This window comes from Gallus gallus, chromosome 12 (genome assembly GCF_016699485.2).
Source record: "Gallus gallus isolate bGalGal1 chromosome 12, bGalGal1.mat.broiler.GRCg7b, whole genome shotgun sequence".
In the NCBI taxonomy this organism is placed as follows: domain Eukaryota; kingdom Metazoa; phylum Chordata; class Aves; order Galliformes; family Phasianidae; genus Gallus; species Gallus gallus.
The window spans coordinates 11,584,551-11,610,621 of NC_052543.1; the positions used below are offsets into that span (position 1 = coordinate 11,584,551).

At 51.7% G+C, this 26,071-nt stretch overlaps 3 protein-coding genes across 12 annotated transcripts in view; 2 read left to right on the plus strand and 1 right to left on the minus strand.

Moving 5' to 3' along the window:
• Positions 1–16,298, plus strand: part of SETD5 (SET domain containing 5) — a 60,436-nt gene extending 44,138 nt beyond the window's left edge. For 4 of the 7 annotated variants that reach the window (XM_015293099.4, XM_040646247.2, NM_001278017.2 and 1 more), the window contains 8 exon segments: positions 606–735; positions 1,791–2,044; positions 3,751–3,807; positions 5,304–5,750; positions 7,401–7,687; positions 10,734–10,867; positions 13,798–13,871; positions 14,058–16,298. In XM_015293099.4, coding sequence (XP_015148585.1) covers positions 606–735; positions 1,791–2,044; positions 3,751–3,807; positions 5,304–5,750; positions 7,401–7,687; positions 10,734–10,867; positions 13,798–13,871; positions 14,058–14,657 — 1,983 coding nt within the window. In that variant the 3' untranslated portion in view covers positions 14,658–16,298. 7 annotated transcript variants of the gene reach the window in all.
• A 700-nt stretch (positions 16,299–16,998) lies between these two features.
• On the minus strand, positions 16,999–24,136 carry LHFPL4 (lipoma HMGIC fusion partner-like 4). Of its 2 annotated transcripts, XR_003077453.3 has the most exons (5): positions 23,623–24,136; positions 19,002–19,238; positions 18,760–18,776; positions 17,857–18,561; positions 16,999–17,732 (listed from the first exon to the last, which is right to left on the minus strand). XR_003077453.3 is itself a non-coding variant. In XM_001234276.7 (4 exons), the coding sequence occupies exons 1-4, from the start codon at positions 24,026–24,028 to the stop codon at positions 18,553–18,555; spliced, it is 669 nt and encodes a 222-aa protein (XP_001234277.4). In that variant the 5' UTR covers positions 24,029–24,136; the 3' UTR covers positions 16,999–18,552. The 2 variants fall into 2 exon arrangements, 1 of the variants encoding a protein (XP_001234277.4); XM_001234276.7 differs by having other exon boundaries at positions 16,999–18,561.
• A 704-nt stretch (positions 24,137–24,840) lies between these two features.
• Positions 24,841–26,071, plus strand: part of MTMR14 (myotubularin related protein 14) — a 29,896-nt gene continuing 28,665 nt past the window's right edge. For all 3 annotated transcript variants that reach the window (NM_001278496.2, XM_015293102.4, XM_040646249.2), the window contains exons 1-2: positions 24,841–24,992; positions 25,076–25,221. In NM_001278496.2, coding sequence (NP_001265425.1) covers positions 24,870–24,992; positions 25,076–25,221 — 269 coding nt within the window. In that variant the 5' untranslated portion in view covers positions 24,841–24,869. The remainder of the gene's footprint in view (positions 24,993–25,075; positions 25,222–26,071) is intronic.

Sequence of the window (26,071 nt, forward strand, 5' to 3'; positions counted from 1 at the left end):
TTTTTATCTCTTTTATTAGTAGCTGAAGAAAATGTTCTTTTTTTTTTTCTTTTTGTTCTAACCCCTGAAAACTGCTGCTTGCGTTTTATCAGATTTTTTTGTTCTTTTTCTCTTCCTGGAAGCAAGCACAGTCCTGAAAGAGCTATGTGACTAAGCTCAGCCATTTCTCAGAGGAATTGTTAGAGCAGAATCTATGTAAGGCTCTAATATGCCTTAGTGAGGCAGGGTGCTCGTGCTCCTTAGCAGGAAACAACTTTTTTGCAAAAAACAAGGTTTTAAGATACCTTATCAGACAACTCATCCTTATTAATGAGGCTTGTATTTAGTAGTTCTTGGCTGCCAGCTTTTTTTATTTTATTTATAATTTGCTTTTTTATTATTGTTATTATTTTTGTTATTGCTGAAGACTTGTCCCTAATGTTCATTTCATCAAGAGCACGTAGTCAAATCCATCACAGTAGCCGGTAGTACATGTGAAGAAGGTAATCTCAGTGTTCTGAGCAGTTTGCCCCACTCTACAGTAGTGTGGGAGTTGAAGTACATCCTGAAAGATTACACAAAGTACTGGAGGGGTTGCACGTTTATGTAGTCTCGTTCTGTTTCAGCGCTGGATCAAACAAGCCCTGGAAGAGGGGATGACTCAGACCTCACCAGCTCCACAAGAGAACAGGACCCAATGTCTATACCAAAGTAACGAGAACAGCAGTTCTTCCAGCATCTGCAAAGATGACACAGGTGAGTACTGAGCACCGTGAGGGCGCTTGAGTGAAGCTGGGGAAGCTGCTGAATAACAAAGGCATTTATACAAGTTGACATCTTAATGTGTACTGCTGCTTCATGGCACATCTTTCTGACAGGTGAGAGTGTTCCTTTGCCATTCATTCAAATTTCTGTAGACGCATTCTAGCTTTGAGCATCATGTGTTAAATTTCTTAGTATTTTCCTATGAAAAGACAATCACTTTGTCTTGCATCATTGACCCCAGTGTCATGTAATCGTTTGTCCAGTGGTGGGAGGGGAAGTACAGTTTCATCTCTTTTCAGCAGGATGCTGTTAGATGGACAAAATATCTGCTGACTATAGAAAGATGTAGCAAAGTCTGAGAGGCATGTATGTAATGAGCAAATCAATCTCAAAGATGGAGGAGCTCACATCTGTGAGTAAAGCAACAGGATGGTTAAGTATTTTGTCTGAATCTTTCTACAGAGAAGGAAGTTGAGAAGATTCATTTGATCAGTGATAAGTTTTCAAAGAATGACAGGCAGGAGGCTAGACAATATACAGGTAATAAGAAAGTGTTATTGAAAAGTTAGATTAGTGAAAAATGAATGGAGCGCCAGAACCATTAAAAGCACATCCCTGAGCAGTACCTGAAGAAGCAAACAACTAAGCTGCAAGATTTACGTAATTGTTGGGTTTTTTTAACTGCACATCAAAAAAGATAGTACAGAAAGGGATTAATTCTTTGTGCGAGTAAAATATGTTTGAACTGTATTGTTGTTGCATACAGGGAACTACTGGGTTCAAGTAATGAAAACTGCTCTCTGTGGTTTGTTCATAGCAATGATACTGACATTTCCTTCTGACCCTCCCCTATTCTATATACGTTCCTGGCTCCCATGCCCCTAGCTCCCTCTTGTGCTTCTTTTCTACTAGTTGAAATATTTTCTTTCATGGCAATGTTGGAGATTCATGGGCTTTGTTTGGGTTAGGAGCAGGGGAAAGGAGATGGTATGTGATTTGCAGTTGTTAATGGTGAAGCCTTATCCTCAGTTCACTTTACTTTTCAGACTTGCTGAGTCCCCTGAAGAAGTGGAAGTCTCGCTACTTGATGGAGCAGAACGTTAAGAAGCTGCTGAGGCCTCTGTCTCCTGTCACCCCTCCACCTCCTGTCCCTTCAGTTCCTGGCTCAGTGAGCCCACAGCTGGCTACGCCCTGCTCATCTGTGCCAGGAGAGGAGGAAAGTCGCAATGGTTATGGTGTGATGTTCTCACCAATTCCTTCTCTGGCTGCTAGTCGCTGCAATACTCCACTACAGTTTGAGGTAAATCCAACTGGAGGCTCAAAATGCCAAAAAGAGGAACTGGAAGATGTGCCACAGAGGTAGCACTAGACACACTTTCCTTTTTGAGCATGCAGCTGTATTCCTGAGCAGCATTGTGGTGGCAGACTCGAGTACTGCTGCTTTTTTCCTCTACTCCACTTCCGTCTGTTACAAATTTCTTTCTTCCATTAAAATCAAACCTTGCAGCAGCCCAGCCTCCCTTCACATCACAGCTATCAATAGCATTAGATTGGTTCTTTTCTCCATTTCTACAGCTCCCATGTTTTGCAGGCTCCTCGATGTTCTTCAGTCATCTTCCCTCCTTCATCTCTCATTGCCCATATGGTTCCCAGTCCTCTGTCTTTTCCAAAGAGTGTAACGGTGTTCCAGTTTCCATAGGCTGTCTGACACATCCTCGGCTTCTTTTTCCCTCAACAGATTTCAGTTATCCAAAATATGGTAGAAATATTTTACATCACTTTCCACTGTTATCTGTATTTCTCCTTTTTCTTGCTGATATAGGAAGGCAATACTTTGTGCCTTTGGTTTCATGACAGCTTCCTTATGCGCAGAAGTACTGAGCAGGCTGTCTAGGTGGATTTCCTTGCTCTAAACTCTGACTGATAGTTATCTGCATCTATCCAGCTAGGATTGTTCACTTCCATTTCGTGTTGCATTTCTTTATGTGAATAGGAATTGTGCTGTTTGTAGTTTGTTTTTAGTTTATAGTATTGCATATTTTCATTTAAAATTTGAAAAGAAAAAAAAAAGGCTGCTGCTCAGACTGCCATTTAAAACTATTAAAAATAATTCTGTGCAATGACAGACTGCTCTATACTGGAGACTGTTTTGCTCCCTCATCTGCTTTGCAGCAGAGCAAACAGTCCTTTGTGGTATTTTTAGCTTAGTGTGCTTTTGATTATTTTCTTTGAGAACCCTTTTTTTGAAAGGTGTCTGAAAGGCTTATCTGTGGAGGTCAGCAGGAAAGATTGTGAAGCGCTGAGGAGAGAGATGAAAGGCTGTTTCAGGCACAGAGCTTGATTGTAAATTGTCCTTACTTCTGCTGTGGTTGAGGTAGCAGATCAGAGCAGCGTTGCTGTGTACCTCCACAGTCTAGTGACTGATTTTCAGTCTCGCCTTAGCCTGTTGGTTGCAATGTTAGAAGCCTGTATCTCACTATGTTTCTATATGCTTGCCCCATTTACCTTTTTTTTCCCCTCTCTAGGAGAAGTCTAACTTCTTGATAGACCATAGGCTGCTTTGTTCAAATTTCTGCATTTCTCTGAACGTAGCTCATTCATAACAACTCTATTGTAATGTCATGTCTGTTTGGTTCAGTTCTTCATTCTAACTTGAAGAGAGCATGTCTCACAAAATAAACTCATATAAAGGTTTGTACTTTAGTCCTGTGGCCATATAGCATTGTGGGAAGAGAACAACAGTGATTCTTTTATTGGTTTATAAGCCTCCTCAAGTGAGCAGGTGATAATCTCCTGCTGGCTTGCTGGGGAGTGTATTTTGTAAAGCTTCCAGGAAGCTTTAGAAACCACTGAACTTGACAGAGTTAGCATTAAATATGGGGGGGTTCCTGGGATAGCCTTTGCTTAGAGTAGCCACTGCTAATCTCTGCGCTTGTTTTTAATTGACTTCATTTTGCTTCTTGACTGTTCAGCTATATGAATAACAAGATGCTTTCCCCCCTTCAGAACGTATCCTCCCCTGAGAGTTCCCCTGCGCATAGACCTGAGTCCATGTCACCTGAGGTAGGTATCATTACCTCAGTTGCATTTGGGATGAAGAGCACGTGTGCTGGTGTGCTTATTTGAGGCTTCAGTGAGATGGGAGGGATGAGAAGTCTGGGGACTGTTGGGAAGGAGGGTGGAGCATTAGTTGCAATAAGACTGAGCAGGTTTTTTGGGATTATCAGGAGAGAGAAAACAAAGCAAAATGGAATTAACTGAAGACCGGAGTTTACTATTCATTTGCTGACATTGGCAGGAAACAGATAGTGTAAAGACCTGGCATACCTCAGTTACTGAGGTGCAGGCAAGAGATGTGGGTTTGCTGGAAATAGTGTAATAAGGGTCAGCCCCAGCCCAGGAAACAAGTGGTGTGTGATACTAAGTAGCTGCAAGACCGCAACTGGGGAAGAAGTAGGAAAGGGTTTGCTGGTAATGTAGACTAACTTATGGAGGCACAGTAGGGGAAGCTGACCTGCCCTTTTCAGCCTTGATTTACATCTTGTTCACTTGTAGTCTTAAAATGTTGAGGAGACACAAGATAGTAGTACTTTATTTAGCTGCTGGCCTGTTGTGAAACATGAGGTGAAATACTCTGAGACTGTTTCACAGTGGAAAAGACACATTCATCTGTAATGTGGCAGATTACTGGGGCTGTACTACAACAGTGGAAAAATATTTCAGCAGCTGCAGTAGGGCGGATCTGGTTCCTGGTGCTGCTCTGTTTTCCCTAAGCACTGTAGTCCTGCAAAGAGCATGAAGCTGTGTCAGCTATGTTCATTGTCTGAGGTCTTGACAGCATGGTGAAGGAGAGCATCATTTATTCCTTTGCCTGAGAGGTTTTTTGGCACTTAAAGTAGAAAAACCATTGTATCAGTGCTTACTGCTCAGAAACTGACAGCGCAAAGATGATGCCGTTATTCCTTTGTTAGAGAATGTAAAATGTAGAAATACAGTATGAATTAAATGAATGGACTATTGTTAGAGATTGCTGAAAATGAGATGTGAAAACAAATGACTTGGGGATTCTGGGCATCATATTGTTAGGGAGCCACTAGTGGTTGTCTTGGGGCATTCAAGAACTTGGCCAATAAAACAGCAAATGGACAGCAAATCTCTTCTGTTTTCTCCTGATAGTGAACCTAGCTAGCATGAACTGTTAGTGTCAGCTTTGGGACATTAGGGGTGGTTAAAAATACCTGTTTTTCCCTTCACTGACTGGACAAGGTTAATGCTGAGTGTTGCCCTCTGCTGCAGTAAGACCCTTAAAGGGGGAAAGGGCATTGTGTACTAGATAGCTAAACTGGATTACTATTTAGTCCCAGTCATTCCCTTCTAGAACAAACAGAACAGTGCAGTACAGTGTCAAAAGGGTGATTAAAAACAAAAAGCAACTGGAAAGCAAGAAGTTTGCATTGTACAGAATGTTTTCTGACTTAAATTTCTTTCCCCATCCCTGCCTGATCCTGATCCTTTTCCTGATTTCCCACCCCATCCTATGGCCTTCCTGGATTTTGTAGCTCTGCCTCCGATCTGACGTGGATTCCAGTGCAAATACCTGCCCGGAACGGCCGTCGCTGCTCAGCTTTGGATCCTCTGATCTGGCTCCACAACCTTCCATAAACTCTACTTCAGAGACAAACTTCCCAGGAAAAAGTGGGGAAGCACAGATGCTGCTACGAAGCTCTGATCAGGCTTTTCGGACAGAGTTTAATTTAATGTATGCCTTTTCCCCATTGAACGCTATGCCACGTGTAGATGGCTTGTTGCGGGGATCCGCGTGTTTGGGAGACAGGAAGCCAGTGAATTCGGAAGCAGGATGCTGCAGCTCTCCTTCTGAAGGATATTTCAGCAGACATGAGTCAGGACTGCTTAAAGAGACAGCGCATGGATCCATGTCTCCCTGCGGCGAGAGGACTTGTGAAGGCGTCCGAACTGCTCCCCAGAATCCACCACAAAGGAAGAAGGTAAGTATTCTTGTAAGAGAGAGATGCTAAGACTGCAGAAATTCTTTCACCATGGGGAAGACATGCAGGGAGAAATGAAGCTTTATTTATTTATTTATTTATTTATTAATATATAATAAAAATTGGTAAGTAATCCAGGTGTCCACTGCCTGGATGAAATCAGTAAAGTTGTTAAAAGAAATGGAGCTGCCATTTAGACAAGATTCTGAAGTGAGAGTTGGGGATGGGGGGGGGATCAAAATCACATCAGAAATACTTCTTCTGGGAAGCACAAAAAGGGAAGCGTGGTGCTGGTAGCCTTCATAAACAGTTGTTAAAGAGAGGCAAGAGCCAGAATAATAACAAAGTGCAACTTGTTTTATTGGTGAAAGTGTTACTTGGAAGGAGAGCCCAACATTTTGAAAGAAAATATGGGCTGTTTGCTGGAAAGGCTTATTAATGTGGAAAGATAGCAACATCACAGGAAAAGTAGGTGACGATTGTTAAGTAAATTTTAGCACTTTGAAGCTAGAAGCATGGGAGTACTGTTTAATAGAAAGTAAATGAGTACTGGTTTCTAGTAATGAGCCAGTGACCCACAGGGAGCTAAAACTGAGTGGAAGTGATGGTCAGGCATTGCTGTGATTAAAACAGATACTGATAGGACAGATAAACATACGCTTGTGCAGATATGTATCAGTGCCTTACCCTGTGCTCAGACTTTTCTGGCAAGTATGGCAACTTGGGTCGAGTCTCCAGGTGGTCGGAAGATCTTTTTTATGGTTGGTTGGTTTTTTGGTTACGCTTATCTTAAAACCTTCAGACATTGAGTTACTTTTGGAAATACCCTGTTCAGCACTTTAACATTGTAAAGACTTGTATACAGACGTTGAACTGTAGTTGTTAAATTCTTCAGCAGTTTCCTTCTGCGAGTCCTTCATGAGGGACTGTGTCTCATAATAGGGGGAGGCATGCAGAAAGGTAAGTGCTTAGCTGGAAATACTTGTGTAGTTTTGGTCCTGCTGTCCTGTGTTGCAAGACAGCATCATGGCATACTTTAGTCTGTGCCTTTGACAAATCTGAGACTGATTTGCACAAAATGCATACCACCTCTATTAGAGTAATATAATTTACTTAAGTGATAATGTTGGAAGTGTGCATTGCTGGCTGCTGAATCACCATAGCATGAACCTGCTCTAAGCAGGCTAGAATTCTGTGCTGGGCTCTGCCACGTCATACATCCCCTACACAATTCAGTGTGGCTGAAGTGGTACTGGTGAACAGGACTCTCTGAAAACCAGTTCTGTGAAGAAGGCTCTTATTCTCAGGTTTCTGAGATGTGCACGTGTACTGATGTGCATTCTGTTATGTCACAAACCATGGAGTGGTGAAGGATGTGGGAAGCAGTATGAAATTTCAGAAGCAAACTAGCCATATATTTCTTCAGAAGTACCAGTTGTAAATGTGGGTAAGTGGGGCAGTGGTCCACATTTGCATCATTTAGCTCTTTTTCCAGATTGCCTGCAGATTCAGGAAGATTTTATAATCCCAATGTAACTTCTAAGGTTTTATCTGCAAAGAGAAATAATTTTTAAAATGATATGTGGACGTGTTCTTTCCCCTAGCCTTGTCCCTAGCTTTCCCTGACTCATAACTGTATTTTCCTTGCAGGTATCCCTACTAGAATACCGCAAGAGGAAGCAGGAAGCCAAGGAGGGAGGCGATTCAGTGCGATGCACAGGGACTCCTACCCGACAGGGCAGCAGCGGTTCTGGGACTGACACAGATGCCAGCAGCCTGCCGGGCTCTGTAGTACGAACCCCGTCCTCCCCACAAAGTGGCTTCTCCCCTTCTCATCCTTCTTTGCCTCATGTAGAGGACATCAGCCCACCAGACTCAAGGGGGGCTAGTTCCTCAACATCACTCTGCAAATCCCAGGAGAACATCAGCAGCAGGTGGTGAGTGTTATCCCTCCAAGCAAGGCTCACACTGCTCTGCAGAGATGAACCAAACTCGTGGGGGGGAGGGAGGAGGGCATTTCTGTTGCAGTAATTTCAGTGGGATGGATTCTGTTGAGTGTCATGGCACAGTTCTCTTTCTTAATTGCTAAACTGTAAAGAATACCAGCAGCCTTCTTAGCGTGCCTCTTAGTTCTTAGTTTATATATCAAAAATCTGCCTTGAAAGATGAAGTTAAACAGTTCTCTCTTCGACCAGTTTCCTTTTAAGGACCCAAGTTTGAAGGACTTAACTTGTAATGAGAATTTAATCTAGGTCTAGGTTAAAAGGTCTTCTATTGTTGAATTTCCATTCTATTTTAGACGTATGAGTTACAGAGTTGGTCTTTCCAGGAGGGGAAAGCTGATGGAGCCCTCCGCAACCGTGCATGTGAGAAGCAGGGACAGTGGAACAGCCTCAGCTTTCCTGTGCCTTGCACAAATAGCTTTGAAGTGCAGTTACCAGGCTGCAGTTAGATTGCCCAAAGTGTGAAAAAAATCTCCCTATTGTGTTACTGTGTGAAGATTTAATATGGGGAAATGTTAGTTTTCAATGACTTTTAAACTTCATAGTAATGTCTGATTGCCAAAATGAAGCACTGCTGTGCTGAAATGCAGAGTATTGAGTTGTAGTCTGTACACGTGGTCCGTATACATGGTGATGGTTGGAATTTAGGATAGCTGGAGTGATGTAGTACAGTGGCTTTGCTGCCTTTTATTCACGTTCTGCTTGTGGAGAGTGCGGGTGTAAAGGCATGTCGTTTGTAACACTCACTTGGCACGTGTGCACTTGTGTCACTGCTTGTGCCCTGGCAGGGGGTGGTAAGGGAGAAGAGGCTGAGCAGTGCTGAAGACTGCAAGAAACATGAGGTTGATAGTATCCGAGAAACGTTGGTTTGGATGAACTTACAGGAATAATAAGATGTGCTTTCTTCCTTTTTACAGTCCTTCCCCACCCCAAATATCCTCACTCTTCCAGTGAAAATTTATGAGAAATAATTAATCTTGTGATAGCAGTCTGCCTGCCTGCTGACCTTCTGCCAGGTGTCAGGACTGACCGCAGCTGGGACAGGCAGCTGATGATTAGTTCATGAATATTTTGTGCAAGTGTTGGTATCACCTGCCCTTTTCCTCCCATGCCACTTCTTTCTGCCTGCAAAAAGGTGAAAGAAAAATCTAGCTAAGTGGGGAAAAAAGTCTTAGCTGGAGATGAGGTGTCTGTGGTAACCTTGCTCCTGTGTGGGGCTTTCTGTTCTGTTTGCTTCATCTGCTCCTCCTCAGCAGATGCTCTGGCTTCAGTTTATCACATGATTTCAAGAGTTGCAGGATTAAATATGATATTGCTGCAGGACTCTGAATATAAAAGTTGAAGCCACGCTGATGTGTTTTGAAATAGGATTAAGCAGCTGTGCTGCCTTTTTTTTTTTAATCCCTGTTCTTCTGTCTTTTAATGGGCAAGGCTAACAGTCTTACAGTCCCCTTCCACTTTAAAAAGAAACAGATATTAGAAATAACTGTATGTCACAGAGTTAAACTTGTGAACCGGTCTCATCTTTAACTCTGGGCACTTACATTTCTGATACATTTCCAGACATTCACAATAGTGTAATACAAGGAACAAAAGAAAATGGTGGGATCTAAAATTTTGTGCCTTAATTTTCATTTGTCCGGATTTCTGCTGAATTCTACACTATTTGCCAATAGCTTTCATTTAAAAAAAATGAAGTTTCTGTCTCTTTCAGTTGCCAAGATACAGCCATCACAATGTAAACAGATGTGCTGCTGCCCAGTAAACCCAGCCTTGCAGAAAACTGTCTCCAGCAAAACAATAGCAGCAACGAAGGTGTGAATTCACCCCCTCACCCCATTCACCTCCATGAGGTGTGAGCTGTGGCCCCTTCTCCCTTCTGCTTCAGTGAGGGGTGAACTTCAATATCTGGGCTATTAAATATTTTGTTAAAAGCTAACGTAAAGCACAGCTTTTAATATATCTTTTAAAATATTTATTAAATACAGGACATACATTCTTAGACTGCATATTTGCATGATATGCAGTATGCTTAATGTAATGGTTGAATATAATTATATAATATTTGGGCATTTTAGGGCACACGTTTTTCAGTGTCTGGGATAAGGCATCACGAACCCCTGATGGAAGTGCTACTATTTTACAGGTTAAAACACATACCTTTAAAGAGATTTGGATGGTCCAGTGCATGGTAGGTGCTTGGCAGGGATCCGGGGTGTGTCAGTGGCTCTGCTTCTGTAGATTGGCTTTAGGAAAGCCACTTCACCTCTTTTTTCCAGCTTTAGACCAACCAGATGCTTGTAACAAATGACTGAATGAGGTCTAGCACCAATCTTGAGAGTTTTTATATTACAAAATAAATGAGACAAAGTATCAATAATGGACAAAGTGATCATGGAAGCTCTGCTCCAGGAACAGTGCATTATCTGACTACTATGTTGACATTTTATTATCATAAGATACTGGTTTTTCTTCTTTTTAGTTTGAATAAAAGTAATCTGTGTAAAATAACTGCATGTAATTTTAAGACAACAACAGGCTTTCAAAATGCTTTTGAATCCTGAAACAACTTTCTGGGACAAAATATCCTGTAATCAGGTGATCAACTGAGGTGAATGTTTATAGCATCCTTCTGATAAAAGATCTTGTTTTTTCTCAGGGCAGTGCTATCATAGTAGCCAGTGATGGACAGTCTCAAATCCCACAGGAGCTTATCTGTGTTGCAAAAGCAGTGCAGGATTTTATTCCTCCTCTGTCTTAGAGAGCTGGTGTTCTCTGGTCCCTCCATTCTGTGGTAGAGGTTTGCAGCTGCAATAACTTCATAACAGTGGATTTCAATAGAAACCTTTGAGACTTCAAAGACAAACCTGTTTTGCTATTACTCCCAGGACCCCCAAGCCCCCTTGTGCGTTGGTCACATTGATCTCAACTGTGTAATAGCAGTCCTCAGCTGTTACTGTTTTGTTTTTTTTTGTTGCAGGATGGTCCCAACATCAGTGGAGAGGCTTCGAGAGGGCCGAGGTATACTTGAGAAGGTGCTACGAAGTGGTGCAAAAGTATCCCAGAGAAGTGAACCCTCACCTACCTGTGACAGCGCTGTTGAGAGAGATGCAGGTAGGAAGAGCTTATGAGTTCCTTGCTGGGGGGAAATGATGGGCTCAGCTTTGTAAACTTGCCTATGAAGTCATTTATACCTTCATCTCTAGCATCACCAATGCCTGATAAAGGCCTTCTGCAAACCGTACTTTGTTATTTGGATAATACTGCCTGAGCCTGTAAACCTCTCCTATTAGACCTGGAAGGTGTCCAGTTTTATCCAGAGTTTGGATTCAAGATCACCTGCATTTTGGCTCTGGCAGCGACAGCTTTTTTGCCGTTGGATAGATGAGTTAACTGGCATTGCCTCAATTGCACCTATATACTGGGAATATGAGGGTGGTATCCCTTAATAATTCTAGTTGGCTGAACATCCAGATAAATGTATCGCTCGCTAAAATGCACATTTGCTTCAGGCAGTGGTAAGAGCTAATAGAGCTTCCATACCTTACCTCATCTCTGTTTGGAAGTTATTTGATTCCTGGAATTGCGATGCTTGCTGGTTTTGTGAGATGCACTTATTCACTGAGATGAACACGGTTCTGCCTTGCTGTTCCTTCCTTCTGTGACTAATGGGTTGTTCTCACTGAGTAGCATACGGGGTCAGTGAGTGCTTGTGACTTGAGCTGAACTTACATCCCTCTGTTATCCACCTGGGATTGAAGGTCAGTTGTGACTTCCCGTAAGGGGGGCTGGATCACTTTATCATTGCCCAATTTCTTAGCTGTGATATAGAGTTATTTGTTTTCTATTTATCTTACAGTCCCTGTTGAATACAATTGCTGTTTTTCCTAACAGATAGTGCCCAGTATGTAACAGAACCCTGCTCTCCCTTGTGACTTATGATGATGGATCATCACGTTTAAATAACTTAGTCTGTGTTACTATTGATCTCTGCTTCTTCACAGTTGAGAACTATTAAGGACTCCCTCACTGATATGGTTATAGCTTGCTGATGATCTGTAGTAGGGATCTGGATCCCTCTGGAGCATTTCCTTTCAGTACATTTTCTTCATGTGGTTTTAAGAGAGTCTCTTAAGACTTGTCAAAAATGCCACTGATCTAATGGGACCCAACTGTAATTCTCTTCTGTGTCTTTCTCATTCCAATGGAAGTGGAAAAGAAGCACTTCTCCCTCCTGCTTTGTGTCCTTCTTCCTTCTGCAGGTATTAAGAAATTGTGGAGGGAAGTGTTGGCTTTGTCTTGTTAAGACTGCATAAAGCAAATTCAGGAAACTTTACAGTCTATTCACCTTTTGTAATCTAGACTGTCTAGGTAGCCTTCACTCCCCAAGGATTATTTTGTGCGTAAACACTGCATCTAATATCTGCAGCACTGATTGTGTAATTGGCCTTTTAAGAAACAATTTCTTCCTGAAATCTTTAGATTTCTTCTGATTCAGCTTCTGATCTCCTGGCTTGAATAGTTAGTCTCTTCTGTGCAAGACTGCTTAACAGAACATGCCTTGACTGCAATCTTTGCCTTTCTGCAGTGCGGTACTCAGAATGTCACCCACAGCAAACAGCTACTCGGTGCTTTGGATATGGTTTCAGAAAATGGAAGGTGGCACAGGATACATGGTAGAAGCTTCTTGTATCAGTCTCTGTGCAGGTCTTGTGCCCAGAGGAAAGACGTCTGAGCCTCAACAGCACAGAAGACAGTTCCACCCAGGTTCCTGTTTGGTTATGCCAGCAGCCATGATGTAGCACAGGACAACAACCGCAACAAAGCCATGGGCGCTGCTGGCACTGATGCTCATGCCAGTGCATCTGGTACAAAGCCAGGCCTGCCTGGCAGACATACAGAGCAGACTAATGCAGCGTGTCCTGTTTCAGGACTGAGAGACATCTGTCATGTAAATTTGATACTAATACCAACACTATTTCACCAAGGCATTTCAAACGCTGCTGCTGAGAATCCCAGAGATACTGCGGATAAACAGCTCCATCTCATCAGACTGCAACATCATAAATCTGATGTGAAATCTTCCAGTCCCACCGGTTTCCCTCTCTCCTAAACAAAGCATGATCACTTGCTAAATCCTGTGGTTATAGTAGTGGCAGCAGAAGAACACGCGGGTCAGAGTGACTGGGTCACTTGCTGAACGTACTTCTTGCCTATCTCAGTTGAGGTTCAGTTATTTGCTAGGACAAAAAACTCACCTGCCCTCTAAGATCAGGGTGTTGGAAGGGCTTGCTCTGCTAAGAAAAAGCTTATTCCTTTTTCTCTCTCACGTAGCTATGATGCATCAGTGTGTACTGTGCTATTGTTACCCCCTAGCAGTCACACCTTTTCGCCATCTTGGTCAGCATTTTCTGAGATTTAAGAGTAAGCTGGTTTGGAGCAGCCCACTGACTTGTAAAGCGTGTCCCCCAGCATGGCAGCAGAGGTGCAGTCAGCCTTGGCAGTGTGGGACTTCAGTCTTGGGCAGCACCTGGACCTGCCTTTGAGGAGAGCCAGTGGCAGGAGCCTGCTGACAGCCCATCTAAGAAAGGGTAGTTTTATTTCCCTAGCTGTAACTGTAGCCAGTGAGGATTGCTATGGCCAAAACTGAGTGGAGAGCTGCTGAGTCCTTAGAAACTGTCTTCTGCCTCTTGTGTCCTTCTGGAAAGCCCCAGGAGCACACACAGCCTGCATGCTGTTACTGGTGCAGCCATTCATGTAGACTGGGCCAAGGCAAGTGAGCTTTGCACTAAACCAGTTGTTGTAAGGGAAGCAGCAGTGTCTAATGTGTGTGGCTGTTGTGTGTCACGTGAATGTTTACCACTGCCTTCTGTTAGGGTTCTTCAGCTTCCAAAAGGCGGATGACTGGAGGAGCCACTCTGGTCTCAGCTGTAGCTGGAGGCAGAACAAGACAGCTGCAGCTTGCAGGTGTCACTTAAGAGGGAACTGTGGTGACCTCAGTACACGGGTGAAGTATAACATGTTGCCTGTGCTGTGCATTGCAGATACAGCAGGAGGAGACACTCCAGAAGCCCACAAAGGACCAGCAGTTTACAGTCCTTCTCGATACAGCTACCAGGTAAATTCTGCCATTTGTTATCCGCCCATTCAGAAGTAAAGCTTTAGACAGCATTAGCGGGAAGGAAACTGTGGAGCTGTCAGTTATTCCCAGCCCTGATGTACTAAGCAACTAGAGTATGACGATGTAGGAGATAGGGAATTGTGTCTGATGTCTCTTCTTTTTTTCTCCCACCAACACGTTCAGCTCCTGCAGTCTGACAGTCCCCAGGCAGAGTCACAGACCCTTCTCCAGCAGAGTTCCTCCCCCTACAGAGGACACCTAACTCCTTCTCCTGGCTACAGCTACCGAGCGGCAGCACAGAGGACAGGACACAGCCTCTCCCATGGTTCCTCAGAAACATCCCTCTCCTCTTCCTCATACTCTAGCCCTGCCCACTTGGTCTCCACAGACTCCTCTGCCCTGTTCGCAGGGAATTCGGGATATTACAGCAGCCAGCAGCACTCTGGCAGTGCCAGCAGCAGCCTCCTGAAGAAGAGCTGCCCAGCTGCTGCCAGCCCAGCACAGCAAATGGCTGTGGACTCTCTTTCCTCAGAGTCTGGCTCTCAGCCCTGCACAGGAGCGTCCAGCTCCACCTCAGCTCCCCAAAGCTCTAGGTCACTACAGTCAGACTTGCGGACTATCAGCCTACCGAGCTCTGGGCAGTCGGTTCTCTACCAGGGCTCCCGGGGGGCGGTGATTTCCAGTGCACAACACTACCCGCACCGAGGGGGCAGCAGCGTCCATCAGTACAGACTGCAGCAGCTTCAAGGTTCTGGAGTAAAGACTCAAACAGGACTTTCCTAGGGCTGCTTGGACTCCAGGAGGAACAAAACTGCCCATAGCTCCTTCCAGTTACCTCTGGAAGTGGCTCCTGGGCCGGTGTTGGGAGGTCGCACCCGATGCTGGGTGCCGGGGGTCAGAGGCTGAGGTCTGAATGCACGGGTGAGATTTGTGAGCAGTATTGGCCTCTGGCCTTGCAGAAGAAAGCAGATTTCTCTGAGGCAGAGACTGTAGCAAAGCTGTTCCCTGATGTGTGAGTACATTGCAAAAGGAAAAAAAAAAAAAAAGGAAAAAAAAAAAAAAAAAGCAAATGGTTCAAGTGCAATGACTGTGGTGCAGCCTCTGTCTCTTGTCCGTGCCCGTGGCCATAGTCACTCGTGCAGTACGGACATCTTTTTTGATACAAATGCAGTTTAAAGAAACCATTGGGGAAGTTGAACTCCAATCCCAAAGCTCTCTTTATAGGTCAGGTTCTCAGTGCGTTCTGGGGAGGGCTATAATCCATTACGATCATTCCAGTCACAAGCAGATGAGTGCAGACGGCTGCCGCAGTCAGAGCATTTCCAGGACGAGTCTCCACCAATGTGAAGGAGCAGCAGGGAGTCGGAGCGTGTGCCCGTTGCTGCAGAGGATCTGGGATGCGCTGTCGTGCGGTGCGACCGCCGCGTTGGGCGCAGGTCTGTGAGCGGGGAGCGGTGGAGGGGTCCGCCTGGCGGTGCCGACACGCCGGGGTCCGGGACCCGCCGAGCCACGCGGTGGCGATGCTGTGGTGTGCTGGGGGCTGGCGGAGGGCTGAGCGGCTGTCGGGAGGGTCACGGTGCTGGGTCGGGGCTGCGACGTGCCGGGGGGACCTCTGTGTGTGGGTGGCGCGTGGGATGTCCCTCCCGCCCGCCTGCGGAGCGGGGCAGAGCCGGCCCGAGCACAGTGCGCCGTCTGCTCGATTCCATAAGATTGCCAGCTTCTTTCTCACTTGTTTACTGTAATATCGGGCGTGTTTTTATTTATCTAATTTTATATTCAGTTATAACCATAGTAGGTTAGCTAATATACGACAGGTGTCATCCCTGGTGCTGCAGTGGAACTTCTCCTTTCTCTTGGATAACATGATGCTGTGAGTCTGTCTCCCCTGTCTTTTCAGATGCACAGTCTCCTTCCTTTTTTTTTGTTTGTTTTTGTTTTTTTCTTTTCTTTTTTAGGACTGTTACAGGTTTCTCTAATTCCACAACTGAAATCAGGTGTTTGTTCAGCCTAGGGGAGACTTTTAAAATATTGAATCAAAGAGTTAACTTTCTCACACTGTCTGGCTGTGAGCATGTCGGGATGGAACTTGTCACCCTGCAGTTGGGTGTCTGTATACTGTATAAAATTAGGTGTAAACTTCGCTCGGCTTAGCCCTGGGTGTGCAGCCTCCCCTTCCATGCTACGAGCAGCACGGGGCAGGCGGGCTCTGCCCTGCGGGGCGGCAGGAGGGGGCCGGGGGAGCTCCGTGCCCAAACAGCGGCACCTCTGGTCACAGCGGGGCAGGAGGGAGGGACCCTGGAAAGCTCTTGGAAAGGTGGGGGCTGTAGCTTCTTACTCTAGTGGAGTTTTTACACCGTGCTGTAACATTTGAACTTTCACAAGAGATGTAATAATTTTGATAATAAAAAATACTTAACTCGAAAACCGGAGTTCCTGAAATTCCCTGCTTTTCCCACCGCCCTCAATGCTGCGCGGCTGTGCGTGTTGGTGTCCCCACCTGCCCGCTGCAGGGGCGGCTCTGTGATCGGCTCCTGCTCCTTCCCACCCTTATGCTCTCCCCTCTGCCCTGTTTCAGCCGAAGCCAGGTGCTGTGCTGTGCTGTGCTGTGCTGTGGAGCCCCGGTTGTTGAGGAAAGGGCAGCTCCCAGAGGTTCCCGGCTGTGAAAAGCGTTCTATGCTGAGCTCGCTAAGAGGACAAAAGCCGCGCTTGGGGAGGAGGGCAGAGGTGGAGGATGCTCCCAGCACTACCTGCTTCAGAGCCTGTTTTAGGGACACGTTTGGTGCTTTTGACCAGCGTGTGGTTTTCTGGTGCACAGATGCCCAGTGTGACCATTGCTTGCCTTTTCCTTCAGCAGCCTGAGCGGGGCCTGGAGTGCAGCCACACTGCCTGGGGGAAACGTGGGGTGCCCAACACCTCCCGTGTTTGTCCTTGCACAGAAGCAGTCCTTTTTGACGCCTGCCGGCACCGCGGCCATTCGGGGCGGGTCCTTCAGTCGAGTCCATCTGCAGCAAACCCCCCTTTCCAGCTGGGCTGAGCGCACCCCGCAGCCCGTTGGGGCACAGCAGCCCTTTCCCCGACCCCCCGCAGGTCCCCCTCCCCACCACACCACGGGGCTCAGAGCTCGTCTGGTTTGAATTATATTTTTCAATAAGGTTTTGTGAAACACCGTATCAAACTTTGTACTAAAATACAGATATATTACAGCTACTGTATTCCTTTCTCCACTGATTTTCTCGCTTGGTTTTCCAATTCAGTCAGCCGCGGCGCTCGCCGTGGGCCGCGGGGCGACGGCGTGCAGCAGCTGCCGGCGGGGGGAGCGCCGATCCCCGCGGCATGCTGGGCTCCCTGGGCCGCCGCTCGGTGTCCCGGCACGGCCCGGTCCCTCGCCGCCACCCCGCAGGGCCTCGGGGCACGACTTACCGGCTCCGCCAGCCCCGGCAGCGGGTCCCGCACGGCCCTTCATCGCCTCGCCCCCGCAGCGATCGCCCGGCTCCGCGTTCCCACCGGCGGCCCCTCTTTCCCGTTCCCGTCCTCGCCCTCCCAGTGCCCCCCCCTCCCCTCCCCCGGCCCCGCAGCCGGCTGCCCCTGCCAACAGCCCGCGGCTACTGGCACTGAGACGCGGCCGGTGCTGAGGACTTTATTGCATCGTGAGGGCTGCGGCGGGCACCTGGGGAAGCCCCACGCGCCGGTCTGGCCAGCAGAGCCGCGGCCGGGCTTCGGCTGCCGGTGCCTGCGACCGAGTCCTCGGCTCCGCCCGGGCCGCGGCCGCGTGCCGGTGAGCTGCAGCCGGGCCGCGTGGCTGTGACACCGGCGTGGGCCGCGCCGCGGGTGGGTGGCCGCGCGGCGGGGAGAGCCTCGCTGTCACCAGTGGAGATAAAGCACCGTATGGGGATGGGGAGGTTCGGCAGCGGCCGGGGCTGGACGAGGGGGTTTCCTCCTGCACCCGCCCGGGGGGTTCGTATCTGCAGCTGCTCCCACTTACCGGGGCTTACATTCAGCGGTGGTGCGAGTCGGGCGGCGCGGCAGCCGGCGGCGGAGAGGCCCTCGCGGTCCCCACGCTCGGGATGGAGCGAGCGGCGGCCCGCGGCCCCGGCAGCACTGGAAAGCACGCGGTCCTGGGGCTGCGCCGCCGGGCGGGGGGGGGGGGGGCGAGAGGGCTCGAGTCACTTTACCCTGTTTAGAGAATATTAATTTACACGTAAAAGGACGGGCGGGCCCCATCCCAGCCACAGGGCTCCCCGGCCACGGAGACGGGATCACGAAGCTGTACAAAATGGGAGCGGGGAGGGTGCCGGGGCCCGGAGCAGCCAGCGCAGGGCGTCACGGGGCGCGCTGGGGTGGGAGGTGGCGGGTCCGGAGTCCTGGGGATGTAGAAATCTGTTTAAAAACTCGGAGACTGTTTGTTGGTTTTTTTTTTCCTCGAAACGAAACGGCCGTTCTCAGACGAAGCGGGTTTGGGGCATCCTCCCTCGACGGCGGCGGAGGTGCGGGGCCGGTGGGGTGCGTGGGATGGCGGTGTCGGTGTGGACGTGGGCGCGGCGGGCGGCCGGCACGGCCCCGGTGCGGGCGGTGCGGCCCGGAGCGCTGCGTGGCCACCGGCGGCAGATGAGAGGCAGGACGGGGAGGGAGCGCCCAGGCCGCCGGCCGCGGGATGAGGTCCTGCTGCGGGTGCTCGGCCTTATATCCTCTGCGGGGAGAGCACAGCGCGTTGGGTACGGGCGCCCGGGGGCGGTATCGGGTGGCCGCAGTCATTTGTGCCATGCACGTGCATGCCTCAAACCTGCTGCCCCCACTTATTCCCCGTCCACACGGGGCCGCCCAGCACGGTCGCACCCAGACACGCCACGCAGGAGTAGGGGACGGGGTGCCGAAACTCAGGACTTACCGCGGTGCCGACAAAATCTGTCAAAACACAAAGAGAAAGCGTCAGCGGCGCAGTGCCACTGGGGAGGGGCTCGGCTGCCCGCACCCTCCTGCCCCAGCCTGGTCACTGCTTGGGCTTGCCCCGCGTTTCGACGGCCCCAGAGGCCCAGTGGGACCCTCCTACGGCCACACTGGGGCCCCCCACTGGGGACGGGGTCCCTGCCATCACCCCATGGTGTTCCCACCTGGTAGCGCAGCGCCCACCTTTGCTCTCTGTCTTGAGCTCCTCGTGCAGCAGGTCGTTCTGCCGGTTGCCGAGGACGAAGGCCAGGAAGGAGAGGATGAGGGCGTTGAGGATGCCGATGATGGCCAGGATGTAAGCCCAGCGCACGGAGCAGTCGCCCAGGGAATACTTCCCCGTCTTCTCCCCGCACATGTCCCGGATGGTCTCCGCATCCCAGCCGTCGGGGAAGATCATGCAGCCCAGCACCAGGCAGAGAGCTGCGAGGGAGAGAGCGGAGGGTGACGTGAGCGGGGAAGGGAGCAGCGAGGCAGGGCTCTGTGTCCCAGGACCTCGCAAAGTGAGCGAGAGACACTGCGGGATACAGGGCACATCCGGCATCCCGCTGCGCCAAGAGCTCACTGGGAAAAGGCAGGAATGCAGCAACCATCTCGCGCGCTCCCAGCAGCACGCCACATCCCCTGTCACAAGCAATTCTCTCTCCCCGCTTGTCCCCAGCCCGCCCCGTGTCCCTGAAGAACCTTTGCACACGCTGTGAGCCCGACCTTTCCCAAATGCCGGCAGCAATGTGCTGGGAAATGCAAGCGGAGGGGGACGAGGAGGGGGTCCTGCTGCCCACCCTCCACGCACAGGTGCTCAGAGACCTGCAGGCAATTCTCATTTTTCACTTAAAACAGCCTCTTGTCCCCCCTCTCCCCACCAGCCCCAGCTGTCTGCAGGGCACGTGTGCTCAGGGGATGCTCTGGACCGGGGGAATTGACGATGCTCAGCCATTTTTGCAGCTACAGCGTGGTTTTGTGCTCCGCCGTGCTCCCTTGTCAGGGTCCTGTCAAATTCAATGGGCTTTGATATCTCGGCAAAATGAATGAATTGAAGGGAATTCAGCTCTGTGACTCAGGCCGCGGGCACAGAACGGCCGTGGGCAGGAGAACAGGGCTGGAGGCACGCTCAGCACGTTTGGACACATGGGGCTGTCCCCAGAGTTGGCACACAGCAGAGGACTCCCCTGCACCCACCTTCACGGATGAGCACCGAGAGACCGAGAAGTGGAAGGTGTGAGGCAATGGTGGGAGAAACAGCAATGGGCTGGGCCCCAGGGGGCTCCTTAAACCAGGCTGGGCTCTGCACCACCCCTCCCCGGGTTCAGCTGCTGCCCGTCACACGCACCCACGCTCGGGGACTCCCTGCAGCTATAAATAATGCTGCCTCCGGCACGCAGCAGCCAGGGCACCGCCTCCCAGAACAGCCCCGGTGGCTCTCCCTGGCCTCACCACCACACTGGGGACCCCCGGCAGGGATGGTGGGGACGCTGGGGGCTGGGGTGGCTGCTTCTCGCCAGAGATGAATAGCAGAAGGAGAGTGAGCACATAGACCTGCCCTAAAAATAGAAATCCCACAGAAATCAATGGAAATGAGTGGCAAAGGCAGGAGTGCCTCACGGCGCTGCGCTCCGCGGGCTGAGCCACAGAGCAGCGGGCTCAAGAATAGGGCTACACGTCGGCACGAAGCAGAGCTGACAGCTGCTTTGTCTGGGAGCACAGCGAAGGGCTGCGGGGCGCGAGCGGTGCCCACGTGCCTGGAACTGCCCATGGAGCAGCTTCTGCAGGAGGGCTTCGGAGCCCGGGGCTGCGCGGTGCGAGGGCTGTGCCATCCCTGCTGCGGGATGGGCTGGGGGAGAAGGGAGAAGGGAGAAGGGAAGCCTCTGGGGAAGTGTTTGGCGGGCAGAGGCTTCTCAGTCCCATGCCCTGCTGTGGGTGACAGCTCTGTGTCCTCCCCTGGCACCCAAGCGTGTGGCATGCGGGGATGCCGTGGGCACGGTGCTCCTTGTGTGCCCGTCCCACCAGGACACCGATGACGTCCGCACGTTCAAGGCACATTCTGGGTTTTGTAACAGAAGGATTTAGCAAAATCTCCAGTTTTGCGTTGCTGGGATTTTGAAGAGGGCAGATGGCTGCGTTTCTATTTGCGCTAAAGCAGTCTTTCCTCTTAATTAGATTCGGTTTACTCCTAGGGGGGCAGCGGCTTTTGAGCTGGGGCTTTCTGTGAGGCTCTAATTAAACCTTTCCCTGATTGCTGTCCACTAATTGGACACTGAAGATTTAAGCACTTTTTTTCTGGACGAGATGCTGAACTCCAGCCCCCCCTCCCTGTTGTCCCACCTCAGAGGAGCCACACACTCCCACATCAGCTCCATGCCTGCACTTGGCCATCCCACCCCCTCCTTTACATGTCTGTTGCGAAACCAGGGGCCTCGCTGCTGCTTCTGCATCCCCCTGCCCACATCCCAGGCTGCCTTCAGGGTCGTGCCCATTGCCGCACAGCAGCCGGGCGCGCAGAGCCCCTTGATTAAGCTGCTGATGATCGGCGGGATTTGGGCTCTGAGCTCGCCTTAAACCAGTAAATCTTCGGGACAGGGAAAATTAAAGATGAAGGAATTTCCCAATAAGCCAAGGCAGCTCCAGGCCAAGCTGCACTGGGGGAGGAGAGGTCAGGATCTCCACAAGCTGGGCCACCTGTGAGCTCCCAGCATGAGGACAGACTCCACAGGGCCCTCTCCTAGAGGGGGTCACACTGGGGGTCTTCTATTGGGATTGCAGACAGCACCGCGTCCTGCTGGTGCAAGCTCTGGGTCTGGACACGCTCACTTAGTATGCAGCAGGCAGTATGGTAATGGTGTTCCAGATGTGGGAAAAGTGGAGAGACAGAGAGGTGCAGGGTTCCATCCCCGGCGGAGCTCAGCATCGCTTCTCATGGTCTGACCTAAAAGGAGTGAGCCTCCAGGAGGAGAGCTTGGGGGGTCCTTGTCAATGTCCTCTCCCCTTCTGGGAAAAGTTTGGGTTCTGTGCATGGGGAGGTGTTGGGCTTCATCTATGGCGCCTGGAGTTCCTTTTTTGTGGAAGATGCTAAGGAGGACCTATGAACAGGGCCACTTTTAGGGAGAATCTTAGAATCCTTTGAGTTGGATGGGACCCTTAAATGCCATCTGGTCCAACCCCCTGCAATGAACAGGGACACCCACAGCTCCATCAGCTGCTCAGAGCCCGTTCAGCCTGACCTTGGCTGTCTGCAGGGATGGGGCACCCACAGCTCTCTGGGCAGCCTGTGCCAGTGCCTCACCACACTTACTGTAAAAAACTTTTTCCTTACATCCAGTCTAAATCAAGGTAAATGCAACATCCCTCGGTGGGCAGAGCCATACTCAAAGTCTCTTTATGGAAAGGAAAAAGTCAGCATTTCTGACCACTTCATGATGCTGAGGCAAGGGACAGGACAGCATCTTTTTCATCTTTTTCAATGCCTTCTCCCCCACACCTGGTGCTGGTGTCCCATGCAGCCCCACATACCCAAAGCCACTGCCCAGCACCTGCGCTGCTGCCTGCATCCCATGCCCAGTGCTGGGGTTCTGAGAAGCCCTGTCTGCTGCTACCTGGTGTTCCAGGAAGCCCTGAGAGTGTGGGCATCTAGGAGAGTCCCCAGTGTCCAAGTCAGTCCTTGGCTCCAGTGTCTGGTAGAGACCCTGGCGCTGGCAGCTTGAGAACCCCCAGTGCCAGCTCCCTGAGCTCAGAGGAGCCCCCATCTCTGGTGCCAGTGCCCTTAACACCAGTTCCCAGTGCCAGGGAAGCCCTAGCACCCAGAATCCAAAATACTCCAAACACAAACCCCCAGCACATGCAGAAGCCCCAGTACATAAAGCAGCTCTGGCATCAGCATGCACCACATGAGGCAACGCGCAGTGCCAGCCCCTAGCATTTGGGGCAGCACCAGCGCTGGTGCAGTGTATTGATAACCCTCAATGCCAGCACCCAGTATCCACAAAACCCTCAATACCAGCACCCAGTGCCCAGGCAAACCGTAGCATCTAGCACCAAGTACCCAACGCACTCCAAACACCAGCACTCAAAACATGGAGAACCCCAGCCCCAGCACCAAAGAAGCCCTGGCACAGGCATGCACCACACAGGGCGGTCTCAAAAGCCATCCCCTAGAACTTAGGGAAGCCCCTAGCACTGGTGTCAGTACACTGATGACCCCCAACGCCAGCACCTACTATCCAAAGCAATCCCAACACCCAGTGCCTGCAAAAGTCCAAGCGCTCAGCATCCAAAGAAACCCAAGCACCAGTGCCCAGGGGACCCCCTAGCTTTGTTGCCAACGCCTTGGCCACCTCTCACACCAGCACCCAGTGCGTGGGGAAGCCCCTAAAACTGGTGTCAATGCCCTGATGCCTCCCAGCCCCATCATCCATCACGTGGAGAACCTCCAGCACCCAGTATCCGAAGCACTCCAAACCCCAGCACTCAGTATCCAAAGAATCCCCAGCACCAGCGTGCATATGGGGCAGTGTCCAACGCCGGTGTCAGTGCATTGGTAAGCCCCACCACCAGCTCCCACTGTCCTACAAAGCACAAGCACCAGCACCCAGTGACTAGGAGACCCCCTAACTCTAGTGCCGGTGCCCCGACAACCCCTACCCCAGTACCCAGCGCCTCGCTCAAGCTCTGGCACCAGTGCCTGGAGGACCCCTCAGCTCTGCTGCCAGCGCCCTGACAACCCCTCCACCGGCACTCAGCGTCTAGGAGACCCCCCTAGCTCCGGTGCCAGCGCCCCGACGCCTCCCCACCCCCAAGCCCCCCCGCCCCCCACCTGCCAGCAGCTGCATCCAGGCGCAGATCTTGTAGACGGTGGCGGTGTTGCAGAAGAAGAAGAGCGCGAAGCAGGTGATGCAGCCCAGCGTCAGCACCATGGACAGCAGCACGAAGAAGGCCGCCGCCTGGAAGGCGCCCGAGGGGATGGTGCTGAAGTCGGTGAAGGAGCCGCGGCACGCCAGCTCCCGGCCCGCCAGCCCGCTGCCCACGCAGTAGTGGAACAGCCCGAAGTAGCCGGGTTTGGGCGTGTTGACGCTGTCTCCCACCCAGTAGGGCTGGATGAACACCACCACGTTGATGATGGCGAAGCAGATGGTGAAGATGGCCCACAGCACGCCGATGGCCCGCGAGTTCCGCACGTAGTTGTCATGGTACAGCTTGGAGGCCTCCTGCGACGGCAGCATCCTGGCGGATCGGGCCGCCCCGCCCGGCGCCGGCCACCACCTGCGGCCTAAGGGAGCCGGAGGGCTGCCGGCCCCTGCGCCACCCGCGCCGCCATCTTGGCTGCCGCCTCTGCGCCCCGCGCGCGCGTCCCCGACGCCGCCGCGTGCGCGCGCCCCGCCACTGCGGAGCCCGGCCTAGCCCGACCCGCCGCGCGCCCCCGGCAGCGGGACGCCGAGACGAGCTTCGGCTCCGCCCGCCCCGGCTTCGGCTGCGCTCGGAAGGGCGCTCGGCCACGCCCCGCCCCCGCCCCGCGCGGCTCGGAACCGTTCGGAGCGGTTCGGGAAGGTTCGGAACGGATCGGCTGCGATCGGCGCGGCTGAGGGGGGCCCGAACGAGGCGCAGCTCGACCGCGCAGGGCAGCAGCGGCCGTGGTGCGAGCGTGCAGACGGGGGGGTTCTCGTGCAGTGAGGGACGCGGGGCGGCGCCCGGCACCTATCCCGATGTGTGTGTGTGCCTGACCGGGGCCACGGGGAAGGAGCGGGCGGCTGCGGGACTGCAGCGGTCAGGCTACCGGCAGGGCCGTCCAGCGCCCGAGGAACGGGCAGGGAGCGACCGAAAGGCCCCCCGCGGCCCTGCTTATTCAGGAGCTCCGCGTTAGCGACGGGCTCTACTCGCACCGTAGCGTAGCCCCGACCGCCCCCAACGCAGCCCGCCCGTGTCGCGCAGTGGTGACGACGGCGACGCGCCGGAAGGGGCGTGGCACGCGCCCCGCGCTGATTGGCGGGCTTGCACCGCGGGGCGGGCGGAAGCGGCGGCGGGCGGAAGTGGCGCCATGGCGTGGCGGCGGTGAGCGGCGCGGGGATGGCGGCGGCCCGCGGCTGCCCCCCGGCGGGCTCCGGGGACCGCGGCCTGGCCGAGCTGCTGCTGGAGTTCTCCCGCACCCAGTACCGCGCTAAGGATGGCGGAGGCGCCGCCGCCGCTAAGGTGAGGAACGCCGGGGGGGCTGTGCGGAGGGGGCTCGGCGCCCGGTGCCTTAGCGGCGGGCGCTGAGCGGTGGCTGCGCGCAGGTGGAGCGGATCGAGCGACGCTGCTTGGAGCTCTTCGGCCGCGACTACCGCTACAGCGTGATCTCCAACGCCCACGGCGAGGTCTGCGCGCACTACCCGCGGCACATCGTCCTGCTGGAGCGCGACAACGCCGCCGGCCGCGACCCGTAAGGCCCCGATCCCTGCCCCGCTTCGCCGCGTGCCCCGAGGAGCTCCCGGGGCCGCCTCCCGGACACTTCGGGGCTGCGGCTAATTATAGCCGCCCTGTCAGTCGCTCCGTGTGCCTCGCTGCTGTGCGTGCTCTCTGCCTCCCTCGGGGAGCCTTAGCCCTGCGGCTCTGAGCGCTCCGCTCGCTCCCAGCGGTGGTGGCGTTTCCCTTTTCCCAGAGGTGTGAGGAGCTCGCAGTCAGCAGCGTGGCTGCGGGGTGCCTGCTGTGTCTTCTTGGAGGGCTGAAGTTAGAGGAATCGTAGTCTGAAAAGCACCTCGAGTGAGAACCCCCGTAGGGGCTGGGCAGACTGAGGCAGTCTCAGCAGGTGGGTGCCCACAGCACGGATGTGAGGGCACTCTCGTTCAGTAACCCAATGAGAGATGCCTGCCCGCAGCTTAGCGCAGTCCAACTTAACGTGTTCCTGGACTTTGACCCGCAAGCTCAGAACTGCTTCCACTCCAGGCTGTACAATGTCTGCTCCCTGTGACTGTAACAAAAGCCTCTTGTTTTATATTTTAATCTCTTCCCCCAGAACATAACGCAATTTTGCTGTTTTAACTCTGATCGCGACAAGATGTGTTCCAAAGGGCAGTGATAGTGACGTGCTTTGTGCTGCGTTGGCTGCTGAACAAAACCAGTAGGTGCTGGAGAGGGGCTCGGAAACAGCCACTGCTGATGTCAGCTGGGAGTTTCTGTTTAAAGGTTGGACCAGATTGCAAAAGATTAAACCCCCTGATGGAGGCTGCAGGGAAGAGGGAAACTGAAATCTGAAGTTATAGACATAATTAGCAGCATCTTTAGGGGAGAGA